General features: G+C 43.4%; 1 protein-coding gene across 1 annotated transcript in view; it reads right to left on the bottom strand.

The window, feature by feature from the left end:
- Positions 1-16,001, bottom strand: part of LOC122945938 (cytochrome P450 2G1-like) — a 34,216-nt gene extending 18,215 nt beyond the window's left edge. Inside the window, exons 1-5 of the mRNA XM_044305162.1 lie at positions 15,754-16,001; positions 6,688-6,850; positions 2,510-2,659; positions 2,020-2,180; positions 290-466 (exon numbers count right to left, since the gene is read on the bottom strand). Of these exons, the coding sequence (XP_044161097.1) occupies positions 290-466; positions 2,020-2,180; positions 2,510-2,659; positions 6,688-6,850; positions 15,754-15,981 (879 nt within the window). The 5' untranslated portion in view covers positions 15,982-16,001. The remainder of the gene's footprint in view (positions 1-289; positions 467-2,019; positions 2,181-2,509; positions 2,660-6,687; positions 6,851-15,753) is intronic.
- Positions 16,002-16,969: the final 968 nt, after the last annotated feature.

Genomic DNA, 16,969 nt, shown 5'->3' with positions numbered 1-16,969 from the left:
CTCCCTACAAATATTTTATCTCAAAAGTCCATGGGATACTAATTCTCCTTGTGGAGAGTGTCTAATAAGTTAATTAGACTCCTTACATCTACTTGTTGCTCTCAACAAAAATAAATAAATAATACCTCCTTGATCTTGACAAAGGCATCTCACCCAGTTTTATCTGCTCTGCAATCACCTTGAAACACCAGTCTGCAGATGAGGTACTGGCTTGGCTAAGTTGTCCTGGCAGTTTAAATGGTGAAATAATGACTTACACGGTAGCTATTTTAATCATCTATAAACTCACCTCTTCCATCTTCATGAGGAAGCAGTCTATGAAGTCTCGAGGGCAGTTCTCATCTAGGGTGGCTCGGTGGCTTTTCATTGCATCCTTAATAAATTGTTTCAGGTTGTCTATAATTTTGAAGATCCCTTGGTGAGGACCAGGAATGTAGGCCATCATGGTCGGGAACATGTTAAAAAGCTAATTGAGAAAAAGTGTGGAAAAAGTGTGATAGAAAAAAACAGCATTAATATTCTTCTGTTGCATGAGTGTGATATTTACATTCATTTCATAGTTCAATATTTTGTATGCATACTTTTACAATATATTTTGTATTGCCACAGTGCATCTGAAATAAAATAAAAAATTATATCTTTGCAGATAGTCTTGATTGCAAAAATATATTTTGTGTCTACAGCTTTTATGCTGTCTTTCCATGGTTACAGACTACAAATAAACCTTGTCTGGTCTGATCCTGCAGTCATGCTATTATTTTTCCTTATGTCTTGCTTAGCTGGCAAATCCAAGATGATAAGGGCTGATCAAAGGGCATATGATCACAATAACCATGGATACACATAGGTTTGCATGCTGAGGAATACCTTGTAACTCCTGAGAGCCAGTTCTCACCTGCCATGTGCCATTTATAATACCTGTGTCTTATATTTGTAGCTCAGTGGGCAAACACCTTGACCTGGGGGCAACTGTTACCTCTGCCACCTTATAGGTACACCCCATTATAAAAATTGCAGACACAATATTATAGGCTATATTAATCAAGACTATCTGCAAATCTCCCTTATTATAATAGCTTCTTTGAAGGATGTTCTGTTAAAATTTTGTGCCAAGGCTGCGAAAATCTCTGATTCGAAACAAAGTGTCCAGACATCCGATAATATATGCATCCATAATTGTATATTACTATATTCTCCAAACAGACCAATAGGATATATAGAATAGATATATAAAATGGGCACCAGGCAGTTTACTTTAAACCATGTGAGCAGTGAAACCCTATAATTCTTGTAAATTTACGTTACTTGCATTGCACCCATATACCTAACATAGTAGCAAAGTTTATAAGGATGAAAAAATACATATGTCCATCTGGGTAGGCTTGTTTTCCTGCAAATTTGATCCACAGGAAGGCAAAAATCACTCATAGGGAAGAAGAAAATGTTGAAATCATATCTTTCCGACTCCAATCAGGCAATCAAATAACTCCCTGGATCAACAAACCTTCTCCAGAATTCTAGCTACTATAACCAATAATATTATTGCACACCAGAAATAAATCCAGGCCTCTCCTGGTCTCTAATGAGTTCACCATCACCACCTCCTCAGGCAGAGAGTTCCATAGTCTCACTGCTCTTAACGTATAGAATCCTCTTCTATGTTTGTGTAGAAACCTTCTTTCCTTTAGCCGTAGAGGATGTCCTGTTTTCACGGTCACAGTCCTGTCTATAAATAGATCATGGGAGAGATCTCTGTACTGACCCCTGATATACAGTAGTTATACATCGTTCGTAAATTATCCCTCAGTTGTCTTTTTTCTAAACTAAAAAAAAAAATCGATTTTTCATAATCTTTCCAGATATTGTAGTTCACTAATTCCAGTTATTACTTTAGTTGCCTTCCTCTGAACCCTTTCTAGATCTGCTTTGTATTTCTTGTGCATTGGTGCCCAAAATGTTACTCAATACTCAATGTGTGGTCTGACTAGTGATTTGTGGCAGATATTTTGTAATGCTTACCTGCCCTGGACGACTGTTGAACAACTGGAGAAGATCATGAACATATGACAAAAGAGTCAAGTATTTTTGGTCTTCATAGTCAAATCTTTCACCAAACACAACCGAGCAAATGACATTTGAAACAGCGAGCCGTAGAGCATATGTGGGGTCAACTGGAGTATCTGTTATTCAAAATAAAAAGATGGTCAGTCACGGCTTTAACCATATGATATAAGTCACACATTTGAAAAGCATGGAAAATGCTAAGAATTACTACACAGAGTATGTCAATCCCACTACAGCTAGCCCCAAATCTCAAGTATTTGGCAGATTCTTTATCACATATCTTGGTGGGAAAGAAAGATTGAGCATGCTGGATTTCAACAAGCCAAATCTTTTATTCGCCCAGAAACCAAGCATGCATGTTTATTGGAGTGTTCAAGGAGATGGCTGCTGGCCAACTTTTGTATGACTGACCTGAGAGTATAAAACATTTTGAAACTTCACACACCTTTTTCCTTCATTAATTTGTCAGCAAGAAATCTGGCTTCTTCTTGGATTCTTTCTTCAATGCTCCTCTTTCCCATTCCAAAATTTCTCAAAGTTGTCAGAGAAAATCGACGAATTATTTTCCACCTTTCTCCACTGCTTGCAATGACCCCTGTAAGTTCAAGCATACATTTAAAGCAATTGGCTAGGATTAGAAAAACATGGATGACTTCTTCAAGCAACCTACCGTCATTCATAGCAGGAACCATTATAGTGGCCAGAGCAGGTAGGATTAATGGAGTTTTCTTGGTATGACCTCAAAGTAGTTTTTCCATGAAATATGATTGAATCTGGAGCAGATCCTCTGATGCTGATGTGAACAGAGCCTGAGTGTTTCACGCAGGAAGCCTTACATTTGGACATTGGTCTTCTTGTGTGTGCGCAACAGTCAATGTTGGCGAAACAACTAGGAGTGCACCACCAATGAGGTGAGGTGAGGCGATTGCCTCAGACAGCACCAGGTAGGGGAAAGAGGGGGGCAGCAGACGGGAGATTATTACCCTGTATTGTTTTGTAGCTCTCTATGTAATGTTTTCCAAGTATGTCTTTAAGAGTAGGGCTGGAGGGAAGGGGATAGGTTAAGAAATTGGCATTGGGGGATTGGGGCGCGATTTCAGTTTTTGCCTCAGGCAGGAGAAAAACTAGGTGTCCCCCTGAACACAGAACCAAGAATGTTATTTTGCTGCAAATATAGGCAAATTCAACGGAAATCAAAATATTAGACAGTGTTCTCCTGTGACCTCTACTTGCTGGTAAACTACACCTCTCAGCCTTCCCTAAAAGCCAGCTGCTGCCTGGATATGTAAGGAGTTGTAGTTTTCTAACATATGGGGGTAAATGCCAATGCAGATAATGTAGACTTTTTTTGGTCTCCATGCCTCTCAATTGTCCTGAATCTGCTAGGACAGGGCCAGACTTCAGCGACTGCCCCTCAGTCCCATGAGGGATGGAGAATGTCCCACTTTCAACTGTATCTACATCCTCAACACACAGATACAGTTGAAAACTTTGTTGAAGCAGGGTGACATCAGCTCCCTGTTCTACCATTTTTCCTGTCCTTTACCCTCTGCCACAGGCAAGCATGATGCAGTAATGTCATTGCATCTGCTGAGCTGAACAGGAGAGAGCACAAGCCAGAGGATGATGTGCTCTGATTATTGAGGCTAGGTGAATTTCCTAGTTTATAGTTTTGAAACTACAGAGGTATCAATATTGTAAGGGGGTCACTAAGGGGGCAACACTATTTTAAATAAGGAACTAAGAGATCAACACAATTGTGAGGTGCCTCCTCACATTAATGTTGCCCTATTAGTGAGGGGGCACTAAGGGAGAAAAGCTTTTGCGAGGGGGCAACACTGTTGATAAAAGACACTAAGGGAGAAACATTACTGTAATGGGGAAACACTATTGTGAGAGGGGCACCAAGGTTGCATTGTTTGTGTGAGAGGGTATAAAGAGAGCATAGCTATTGCAGAGTCATAACTACTGCTTTGGAGCACAAAGGGGTAATTCTAATTGTAAGGGAAACTCTAAGGGAGCACTAAAGGGGCTTACATACTGTGAAGGGGCACAAAGGAGGCCCAATCACTATGTGGGGACACTATTATAGCATGTCACACAGAGTGGTCACTGTCAAAGTGTGCAAGGGACAAAGGAACACAGAAGAATGGAAAAAGAAACGGTGGTGTGAAAACAGCCTTAGAGGCATGGCTTTACCAAAAATGCACTGTACAATACAAATTTTGTCTGTATTTGCTTTCTGTTTCTCAAGAAATATATGTGTGAAGGCTTTTGCCTGGATTTGTGGGAGGGGCTGAGGTCCGCCTCCAGCCTATTTAGGGCACCCCTCTACCTGGCTCCTGCACCGTCCGAGGTCTGAGCTTGAGAGAGAGAGTCGCTTGTGGAGTTAACTGGAGAGTTACTTACGAGTTGCTGAGTTTTCTGAAGTTCGTTGCTATCGGGTCCAGGATTTGGAGCATTCCGGTTCCATCCGTCCGGCTTCACCTGGTTCTCTGCGGGTCGCGTTTGCCCGTTAAACTGTGAGTCATCCATACGGTACAGCACGGGGCCTCACGGTTGCCCCCTGTACTAGCTCAATTCATTTCACCATTTCATTTCACTCATGTCACGCTATTTTGTCGCTCACAAGTCACTGGTTTCATGTCTGCCATACTCCGGCTCATGCAGTACACCACTGCACGGCATCCCCACTCCAAATCACCTGCCAGCACGGGTACTAGTTCCCATGACTGCCACCATTTCAGTTTTCCCTCTATCACCACGGCACCTATCTCACACATGTCCCCCCCCCCCCCAACCAACCCCCGGGTCCAGCTCAGTGGCATGCCCGCACTCATATCCACCTCATGCCTGGCTCATCCCGGCCACTCCACACACACTCCCCCTCCACAGTCAGAGCTGCTGCTGCGGTTTCTCAGTCTCCCCACCGCTGCGCCGGCCCGTCCCTCCGTCCTCCTGCCACGCTGCCGATAGCGGCCGCCCGCGTCCCGGTACCTGGTCTGCGCACGCGCGGCCGGGGTACGGCGCATGCGCGGCGGCATCGGTGCATGCGCAGTATCCCGGCGGCCGTCCGCTGGTGCCGCGGGTGTGGGGGGGGGGGCCGCCACGGTCTGCTCGGCTCCAGGCATCACAGTGTCCTGCCCCAGGGTTCCAGCCACTGCCCCCCTCCATCAGGCGACACAATTTAGGAGGGGCGCAGATGTTCCCCTCCACCCGCCCCCCCCCTTTTTTCAACCAACACCCCCCACCACGCCGGGCATAGACCCGGTTTCATAAACCCGCCACACCACCCGCGTGCCGCGTGGGTATAAACCCGCCATACGGGAAATAAAATTTAGTTCATGGTGTCACAAGGTAATAAACCCGCCATACTGGCAAAAAAATAAAAAATTTCAATGGTTCCAACAGTGTCACAGGAAGAAACCCGCCATATAGTCCAAGGAAAAAAAAAAATATATATATATAAATAAATAAAACAAACTTTCAACGGTCCCGATAATGTCACGGGGAAAAACCCGCCATATAGTAAAAAATAAATAAATTGAAAATTAAAAACTTTCAACGGTCCAGATAATGTCACAGGGGAAAACCCGCCATATAATCCCCCCCAAAAAAAGGTCCGCCTCCAGCCTATTTAGGGCACCCCTCTACCTGGATCCTGCACCGTCCGAGGTCTGAGCTTGACCCTCCCACCACTCCACTCATTTATAACTCATTTCTCCCACATCTCTTTCCTTGGGTGGGCCCTCTTCTTTCTCAGGCCTACCTCATCCTCGGTTTCGGCACACCACAACCGACTACGCCTATTCCCTGATTGCCTAGGTTTCTTCACTATACTACCGTAAGTGCCTTACACAAATATTTTATATCTGAATTATATAGTAAACCTCAAGGTACCAAGCAGGGAAGACACAACATAAAGAAATTTAGAGTAACCAAGAAAGCAGAACCTGATTAATCGGTTATAGAAAGAAAAATCTGCTCGTGAAATAGCCAAACATCAAGGAGCAGATGGGAAACTGGAAAAAAATCTATAAAAAACGTCTCAATGTTGTAGGTGGCTCCGAAATGGACCAAAGGCAGGGTGACAAAAGTAGGGGGTCAGCAATACCATAGTGCAACTTGAAATACTGCCATTCTCAATATGCTTGAGAAAGGCTAAGGAGTAGCCGAAATGTCGCATGTCTGGGTTGCTTGTACTTTGCCTTTTAGTGGTGGTCAGCACCAGCTGCTTCATCCTGAGGACGGTGATACAATTAAATTCAGGACACCTGCAGTCGTCAACCAGATACATACTGTAAGTACCCGATGCTCCAGCATTAATTAGCACTGAGAACATCAGATAATTATGTACCAGCCCACCAGGAAATGACCTTGTACCGTCTATGGCCAGACTGTACCTGCATAAACCCCCCACATTGTTATTTGTCTTATATGTGCTGTATGAGAAATATCATTTAACACTGTTAAGCACTTTAAATAATGACCCCCTTCAGTACAGTATTACAAATATTACCAGAGATGGATGGCTTCTGCACAGTAGTATGGAGTAATTCACACTGAAATCAAAGCAAACAAATGATGTTTTTTTTATGTTAGTCATTTACTATATCAACTTACCAAAATCTTTAGAAAAAAACTCTCCTGTTCCTATGTCTCCTCTATCACTAAATGCATCGCTGCGGTCCACCAATGCTTCCTTCACAGCATCGTACCCAATCAGTACGATAGTACGAATGTTGGCCATGTAGAGGGTATAGACAGGTCCATATGTCTCACTCAACTGGGGAAACATAGAAAACATAAAAACTGTGAACATAACACATACCGTAGGCTGTTTTCACACAAGTCTATTACAAGTCTGAGCAGGAGATGTATACTCAAAGCAGAGGATCATGCCTAGTGAGATTAAGATCTCCTTACCTACAAGGTTTGGGAAAATCTTTTTGGATCTCATAAGGTGGGATATGATTTCTGCATGGACCACTACTAAGCTGTCAGGGAATTTTGAGTTAATCGGGGAGGTAGGACTCCCTTTTTGTGACTAGATTGGAGAACAGCTCCAAGAGCACCTCTCTGGAGGATACAAAAGGTCCATGTATTAATTTAACCTATTAAATTCTGTTCACCGTAAAATACTTCATTTTCCCTGTGGTGGTGCTGCAGGCACATTTAGCAGTTGCTGCCGGGTTTCCATAATTAACTGTTGATTGCGACAAACCCTGTAATCAGCTTAGTGGCAATGAACCCTTCTAACAAAATTGTGTTGACCAATGTAGACAATCCCTTTAATTTTTCGGTGAAACCTATATGATACAAATTCAATAAAAAAAAAATTTGGAAAATATAAATATAAATACATGTAAATAAAAACAGAATGCAATGAGTTTTCAATCTCATAGATCTGACAATAGATGAGAGAAAACAGATCAGATGTTGAAAGTGAGACACGTTATTTCATGAAAGAAATGTAATTTAAAACATGATAGCAATGAAGCTCGAAAAAGTTAGGACAGGGCCATGCCTACCATTGTGTGGCATCCCCTTTTTTTTTTTAAAGGGGTTGTCTCATATCAGACAATTGGGGCATATCGCTAGGATATGCCTCCATTGTCTTATCTCCTAAACAGAGCCTCGTGAAGTGGTGGCTGGAGGACTCCAGCGCTCTCCCCATAGCAGGCAAAGGAAGCGCACCTCGCATGACTGCCCACCACTTCCATTCACTTCTATGGTTAGCGCTCAGCTTTTTTCGGCGGCCCCATAGAAATGAACAGAGGGCGGACAGGTATAGAAGCCTGCATCATACAGTGGACATCTATAACCTACAGCCACAGTACTACAGCCATAGGGAAGGGAATCAGGAGAGAGAATTTGTCAGCTAGCAAACCTTTGAGTGTTAACTTCTGCCACATTGACAGCCACCATATCTCATTATCTGGGAGAAGAAATTGCACTTTGCATGAACTCCTGCTGGATGAGCTGCTATCTGTTTTTTTTTGCACTCAGTAAAGAAAGATGTTCTTCATTTAAAATCTGTGCCTTGTTCCTTCAATTCACTTCTTTAACTTTTTCATCCTGCCCTGTTCCTTCTGATTAGCTTGAGGACTAATGCCTGTAGCTTATCAAAGGCCGGCACAGATGGCACAATAACTCATTCTCGTTTTGCCACCTGAGCCGGGGAGCATACAGTGCAGGGCAAGGCCAGAAGCACGATGGAGTCAAGTATTAGTGATTATTCTTCTTCATTTGACTGACAAACACATGGTGCAACAGCACTCTACAAGCCAAAAGTAGAGTACAAAGGTATATTACATTGCAAATGCTATGCTAATAACTTAGAGATGCTTAGCAAATACATTTTGTACAAAATCATTTGAGCCCGTCTGCTGCACACCAAGGCGATCTCTATAAGACGGGTCCTTATTCTTCATTTGACACCATACTGTTTGGCCAATTTGGGGAAGAGGGTGAGAAGCACTATGGGGGGCATCTACTGAGGAAACTGCATAGGGGCAAGGGGCATTATATACTGGCACACATTATGGGGGGCACTATGGGGATGGAGGATTCACTATGGGGGGGCATGTACTGGGAGAACTTTATAGGGGCATTATATATTGGCACACATTATTGGGGCACTATGGGAAAGTGGGGAATAGGAACACTATGGAGGTATATACTAGGAGGCATTTTATAGGGTCATTTTATACTGGCACACATTATGAAGGGCACACACTATGGGGAAGGGAGGAAAGGAGGACTATAGGGGCATCTACTGGGAGCATTAAATAGAGTATTATATACTGGCACACATTGTGGAGGCACTATGGAGACATTGGCTCAACTGGGGGCAATAAGAGTATTATTTGTAATGGCACACACAAGAGGCATTGACACGCATTATGGGGGCACTATGAAGGACATTGGTTCTGCTGGGGGAACTAAGAAGATGTATTTTTTTGTACTGGCACAGAAAAGAGGTGCATTATTTGTACTGGCACACATTTTGGGATCACTATGGGGACATTGGCTCTACTGGGGGCACTAAGAGGGGGTATTTTTTGTACTGGCACACAGTAGGGGGCATTGGCACACATTATGGGGATATTGGCTCTACTGGGGGTACTAAGAGGAGGTATTTTTGAACTAGCTCACAATGGGGCATTTTTGTACTGGCACACATTATGGAGGATATTTTGTACTGGCACACATTATAAAGGGGCATTTTTTTTTACTGGCACACAGGAAAATTATTACTACCGGGGACATTATGGTGAGCTTTATTACTACTAGGGGCTATGGGGAACATGATTACTAGTATAGGTACTATGGGTGCATTATTACTTCTGGGGCACAGTGGGGACATTAGTACTGTTGGGGGGGGGCACTGTAGGGGCACTATTACTACTAAGTGCACTCTGGCAGAGAATTATTACTATTAGTGGTACTTTTGGAAGCACTATTCCTGTGGGAGGCACCCAAGCACATTATCAACTTAGCACAATTATTTTTTGGGGACGTTATGGTTAAATCATTAATGTTAGGGCTCTATTTGCTGGGTACAGTTATTTTTTAGGGCACTTAATGCCAATAAGTATTGAAGGGGGAACTAACTGTGTGGTATTAGATTTTATGGGGGGACTGTTTCTGCAGTATAGTATTGGGAAGCACAGCTGGCATAGTATTGGGGGTGGCAGAATAGAGTGTTTGTCAAATTCTGAAAGAGATAGCTGATAGAAATCATCAAACTGGTCTGGGTTGAAAGGAGAAGATGAGGAAAGAGAGTAGACATCACTGGATGTAAGAGGTACGTATGTGGTGCTGTATTACCCTGTATGTTTTGTAGTGCTGAATATAATGGGAGCAGGGAAGAGGTTAGGTTGAGAATTTGGCAAGGGGATGGGGGGGTGTCGCCGTTTTAATTTTTGCCTCAGGCAGAAGAAAGGCTAGGTGCACCCCTACTACTACCACTCCCATCCTGTGACCCGGCTCATCAGGGGCTCGCTGCAGTGTAATATTGGACATCTTTGCAATTTTAAGTTGAGGAACATTTTTCTGAAATAGTTCCACAATTTTAGACAGTTTTTCACAGATTGGTAAACCTCTGCCCATCTTTGCTTCTGAATAACTTGCATGTTCTTTTTATATCCAGTCATGTGACTTAGCAATTGCTCCTCCAGCTATCTTTTCTTCGTCCCAGCCTTTTATTGCTCCTGTCCTAACTTTTTTGAGAACTTTGACTGCCATCAAGTTCTAAATACATTATTATTTTTTTATGACCTATGAATAAAATATGAATAAAGTAAGGTCTATGAAAGTTGCAGATCATTGCATTCTGTTTCTATTTGCATGTATTTATATATTACACAGCATCCCAACTTTTTGGGGAAGTGCGGCTGTAATAATAACCGTTAGTGTGTATCAGCCTCTGAAGTGACTGTTTTTAAATGATGCACCTCACTTATCCCAGGTCTGCTTTTCTTTCTTGAAACACACAGCGGAGAGTGCATCCTCTGTCATGTGAGGTTAACATACTATGTAATAGATACATATATATATATACAGAGAGAGATGGAAAATAGTGCATGATACATAATGAAAAACATATAGACACACTGTAAGATTTTCTGACAGACGGATTCACAGACACTGAGTAATACAGAAACAGACAACTACAAACAGACGGCTAAGTAAAAGGTTGAAACATACAGTATGAAGAATAGTGATGAGTGTCACAGGCAATATTCGTTTTCGCGATATTTCGCTAATTTTTCACTTAATATTCGCAATCTCCAGTCGTTATTTTCACAAATTATTTTGCAAATCGGCACTAATGAAGCGCATATTTTTTGCTCAATACATGCAACCACATTTTATCAGGTCTGAGTAGATATTACTGATTGGTGCACTAAGGGCTCTTTCACACTTGCGTTCTTTTCTTCCGGCATAGAGTTCCGTCGTCGGGGCTCTATGCCAGAAGAATCCTGATCAGTTTTATCCTAATGCATTCTGAATGGAGAGAAATCCGTTCAGGATGCATCAGGATGTCTTCAGTTCAGGACCGGAACGTTTTTTGGCCGGAGAAAATACCGCAGCATGCTGCGCTTTTTGCTCCGGCCAAAAATCCTGAACACTTGCCGCAAGGCCGGATCCGGAAATAATGCCCATTGATCCGGGTCCGGCCTTAAGCTAAACGTCGTTTTGGCGCATTGCCGGATCCGACGTTTAGCTTTTTCTGAATGGTTACCATGGCTGCCGGGACGCTAAAGTCCTGGCAGCCATGGTAAAGTGTAGTGGGGAGCGGGGGAGCAGTATACTTACCGTCCGTGCGGCTCCCGGGGCGCTCCAGAGTGACGTCAGGGCGCCCCAAGCGCATGGATCACGTGATCGCATGGCACGTCATCCATGCGCATGGGGCGCTCTGACGTCATTCTGGAGCGCCCCGGGAGCCGCGCGGACTGTAAGTATACCGCTCCCCCGCTCCCCGCTCCTACTATGGCAACCAGGACTTTAATAGCGTCCTGGGTGCCATAGTAACACTGAAAGCATTTTGAAGACGGATCCGTCTTCAAATGCTTTCAGTACACTTGCGTTTTTCCGGATCCGGCGTGTAATTCCGGCAAGTGGAGTACACGCCGGACAACGCAAGTGTGAAAGAGCCCTAAGTACTGTTCTGACTAGTGTTGGGCGAGCATCCTCGAGTCAGTGTATTTAAATGTAATTCAGCCTGTATTTCTGAAAAGATTGAGGCAGGATTCAAACTCACAGGCTTTGACATTACAGCCCAGAATGTTATCCACTACACTACAAGAGCTGCATGGCCAGCTACTATAAATTAAGAAATTAAAATTATAATATATATATATATATATATATATATATATATATATATATATATATATATATATATATATATATATGAGACTTCAGCTGTATAGGTATACTTAGTAGTAGTAAGTGTTCCTATAGCGCAGAAGTCTCATTGGTTTTCTTTTTCTTAGTAGCTTGCCATCCAGCTCTTATAGTGTAGTGGTCAATGTTCTGGGCTGTAATGTCAAAGCTTGTATGAGGTCAAATCCAGTCATAAACATTTCAAAAATGCAGGCTAAATTTAACTTAAACATATTTACATATATTATTATATATTTAGAATATATAATATATTATAATATATGTAAATATATTATGGCTAAAACATCAGTAGTAGTTTACCACATATTATGCATTCATATATATCAGAAGTTTGATTTCATCTATATGTATATATATACTAGCAGAAGGACCCGGCTTCGCTCGGGTATATTTAATCTATTTCATTTAATGTTTGTGTGTGTCGTTAAAAGATATCAACACTATCCACTATAACAGTGACATCTACAGCACCCCGTTCCCAAAACAGTGACCTCCACAGCCCTCCACCCCTAACACTGACCCCCCCCCCCACAGTGCCCTGTCCCTTTAAATTGGACCTCCACAGCAGCCCACCTCCTTAACTTTGACCATTATAGCAGCATTCCCCTTTAACAGTGACTTTTACAGCATAGCACCCCCTTGACAGTGACCTCCACAGGGGCCCACCCCCTTAACAGTGGCCTTTACTGGATCGGGGGCGTGTCATTTCGAACAGCTCGCTCTAAGACAGCAGCACTGTACTCTCTGAGTGTGTGCTGCAGGGAGAACGTCACCGTCCCTCCCAACTCTACAGCTGACAGAAGTTGATTTTTACCTTCATTTTTTCAATCCCCGTCGGCTGAGGAGTGGAGGGGGGTGGCCTAACCATATCTGGGCGTGGCTTAGTGGGACTGATTTCTAACTTCATTTTTTCAATCTCAGTTGGCTGAGGAGCGGGAGGGGGCTTGGCGTAACCGGATCGGGGGCATGTCCTTTTGAACAGCTCACTCTAAGACAGCAGCACTGTGCTGTCAGAGTGTAAGCTGCAGGGAGAAAGTCTCCCTCCCACCCCTGCAGCTGACAGAAGTTGATTTTTACCTTCATTTTATTCAATCCCCGTTGGCTCAGGAGTTGGGAAGGGCGTGGCCTAACCAGATCTGGGCGTGGCTTGGCAGACCTGGGGGGTTAAGTCATTTGAGGGTGGCGTGTCTGGACTCCTTCTTGCAAGAGTGACGCCCCTCTAGGCACCTTACTTGCTCATTTGCATATCAAATTAACTGGATTTTCAGAGGAGAAAAAAGGCACATCTTGAAATAAGGTACTAAGTGCTATTAGGCCATGGCTTTACTTCAATAGCAATTATCCTGGTGACAGATTTCCTTTAAAGATCTCCTACAGCAGTGAAGTTAAATGGCTGGGTTATTATGGAAACCTGGAGTAAAACTGTGTATGTGGAGGCTGGAGGATCTGCGAGCTTCTATTGGCTGATAATGGTCATATGACCAAGCTTGTATTGGCTAAAGCATTTTTTGGGGAATATCTCTGGAACGGTACGTCCTAGAGACCTGAGACCTGGTCTAAAACCTTTCCGGACACCTGATATACCTGTGTGCCACATTTCGTGATTGTAAATGCGACGGTGCGTATTCCTTTAACATACATACACACACAGGTACACTCAGCTTTATATATTAGATAAAATCATACTTCTGATACATATGTATGCAGAATAAATGGGAAACTACTACTGATGTTTTAGTCATAATATATTTACATATAATATATTATATATTCTAAATATATAATAATATATGTAAATATATTATGGCTAAAAAGTTATATACAGTTGCAAGAAAAAGTATGTGAACCCTTTGGAATGATATGGATTTCTGCACAAATTGGTCATAAAATATAATCTGATCTTCACCTAAGGCTACTTTCACACTTGTGGCAGGACGGATCCGACAGGCTGTTCACCATGTCGGATCCGTCCTGCTGCTATTTTGCCGTGCCGCCGGACCGCCGCTCCGTCCCCATTGACTATAATGGGGACAGGGGCGGAGCTCCGGCGCAGCAAGGTGGTGCACGGCGAAAGGCCGCCGGACTAAAATTACTGCATGTCAGGCTTTTTAGTCCAGCGGCTTTCGCCGTGCACCGCCATGCTGCGCCGGAGCTCCGCCCCCGTCCCCATTATAGTCAATGGGGACGGAGCGGCGGTCCGGTGGCACGGCGAAATAGCCGCAGGACGGATCCGACATGGTGAACAGCCTGTCGGATCCGTCCTGCCGCAAGTGTGAAAGTACCCTTAGTCACAACAATAGACAATCACAGTCTGCTTAAACTAATAACACACAAAGAATTAAATGTTACCATGTTTTTATTGAACACACCATGTAAACATTCCCAGTGCAGGTGGAAAAAGTATGTGAACCCCTAGACTAATGACATCTCCAAGAGCTAATTGGAGTGAGGTGTCAGCCAACTGTAGTCCAATCAATGAGATGAGATTGGACCAAAGTGCACTATGTCTGTAGCATGTATGTATGGGCAGCAGAGAAACAGTAATTCCTATCACACTACCTAACACCCTGCACTGGAACCTATCAGCTACACTATATCACTATCGAACCTACACTGACTATCTCCCTCTAACTATCTGTATTATATATATAAGCTAACTAACTATCTAATGTAATTGGATAAGGAATAGGATCCAGATGAAAGCACAGAGCACAGCAATGTCACTGCTCTCTCTCTCAGAACTACAAAAAAACTGCAGAGAATGGCTGCTGGGGAGGTTCTTATATAGTAAGGGGTAGGTAACTTTCCTATTGGTTGCTAGGGATAATGCTAAGCTCTCACAAAGATATTGCAGCCTTCTCATTGGCCCACAAGCAAGAAGGGAGGTTACTGATGGAAACAAAATCTAGAATATTTGCGATTACGAATATATAGCACTATATTCTACATCTTCGTGAATTCTCAAAGTGCCGATGATCGCGATAAAAATTTGCGAATAGAATATTGGCGATCAACACTGATAAAGACACACAAAGCAGTTTGAAACAGCAAGAACAGAAGAAACCGATAGGGAAAGACCAAGTGACACTGAGCAAGTTCTACCTAGGCAAGCTGAAAAAAGAAACAGGAAAAGTTACAACAAAACCTCAGTTTTACCGCCATGTGTCAGGATTCCTCAGCAAGCCAGCTTTGCGTGATGTAGAGCGCTGCTCCCTTACATGCCTTGTGGAATCAGCAGACAAATAGTTCAGAGCAGAGAAGCCCTGACCAGAGCTAGTCCCAGGTGCAAGAGAACACACTTCACAGAGCTGGGACTAGACACAGAGCAGAGAAACTGAGCATGAGCGACCGGCAGCAGGAGAGAGCAGACAGGTCGTAAATAAGAAATGTAAGAGTGTAAACAAGGTAGAGGGAGACTAAGAAGTAGGTATTATTAGAGAACAGTGCAAAAATGTTTATTACAATATATTAGACATTTGTAAAAGCTGCACAATGCTTTCAAAGCAGACCCAAATCAGGGAACCGGAATACCCCTTTAATTCAAATGCCCCTGTCGGTGAGTTTGCTAGCAGAATATAGGCCGCTGTTTACCGTACTCTGTTATTAGCTAATTGAGCAGCAGACACAGATATCCCATATACACTAATGTACATGTACAGCATCTTCATGGCATATTAGTTCCCTATGGTTTCCTTTGTCTATTACCATATCACTCTGCCTTGTGAGCTTGCTCAACAACAGATTTATATATTGAAAACGAGTCTACGTACATACCTTAACTAAAGACTGTGGAAGTTCTGAGGGGCTTAGCTGAAGGATATTTCCCAAGCCTGGTAGAGGTGTAGGTCCTGGAGGTAGGTTCTTCTGTTTAACCCTACTCCACCATTTAAGGAGATAGATTAGAAGAGTAAGACCTGTAGCCAGGAGAAGCGTGGAAGCAATGTTCAGAGCCATCCTGTGATTACTGCTCTCTCTGTACTCTGTCCCTGTGTATTTATACATGACCAAGTACAGAGCAGCAAACCAGATAACGTGATCATTGAGAACAGGAAGTGTGTATAAGGTTACAGCTCTATTGCATAATGTGTTCTAGTTGCTAGTATAATTACCAAGTTCATGTAAAATGATTTTGTATTCAAGGTCCCTTGCTATTTTACAACTCTTGGGTTTTGTTTCCATTTGCATTAAAATGTGAATTCATATGGACTTAATAAAGGGACGAATATCGGTAATGAACGTTCCGACAAATGCTCATTTCCAATAATTTGCCTTTTTAAAGGTGTTTCAGATCACCTGATGAATGAGCAAAACACTTGTTCATCAGGTGAAATGATTGGAGATGCAGACACCTCAATCATTGTCCCCGGGCAGCAGACTGTGATGTCTAAACAGGACTCTGCTGCCCAGGAGCGAGGATTTTGTATGGGCACAAGTGACAGTATTAGCAATCCCTTGTTCTCATACTGTGGAGGTGACGACTGCATGTCAGGCCCCCTTTTGCCATGAGGTGAGATGAGAATCTTGCCTCAGGTGGTGTCTTGTGCTGTCTTTGAAGGGGCGGCATCGTTGCAGCCTGTGGCCGATGCCCCCCCCCCCTTTGCCAGTGGTATTGTACTTTTCCCTTTATAAGACGCTGTGCAGTTCCATTATGAAAGCACTCACTAGTATGCAGGAGGTGGAGAAGTGAAGCGCTAAGCATTCCTCCTGCTTACTCTTCTCAGGTCCCGCGCTGTTGTGTCCTGGCTGCCTGCAGCATCAGGACGTACAGAGCGCACTGCAATGGGGGTCTGGAAGTCTAATGGGGGTCTGATACGGAGGTCTAGTTCTGAGCTTTGGTATGGGGGTCTGGAAGTCTAATGGGGTCTGGAAGTCTAATGGGGATCTGGAAGTCTAATGGTGGTCTGATATAGGGGTCTGGAGGTGTAATGAGGGTCTGGTCTGAGTTATGATATGGGGGTCTAAAAGGTGTAATAGCGGTCTGGTCTGAAGT

The sequence above is a fragment of the Bufo gargarizans genome, chromosome 9 (assembly GCF_014858855.1).
Source record: "Bufo gargarizans isolate SCDJY-AF-19 chromosome 9, ASM1485885v1, whole genome shotgun sequence".
Classification (NCBI taxonomy): Eukaryota; Metazoa; Chordata; class Amphibia; order Anura; family Bufonidae; genus Bufo; species Bufo gargarizans.
The sequence above is the reverse complement of the archived record's forward strand: the minus strand, read 5'-3'. Positions and strand labels throughout refer to the sequence as shown.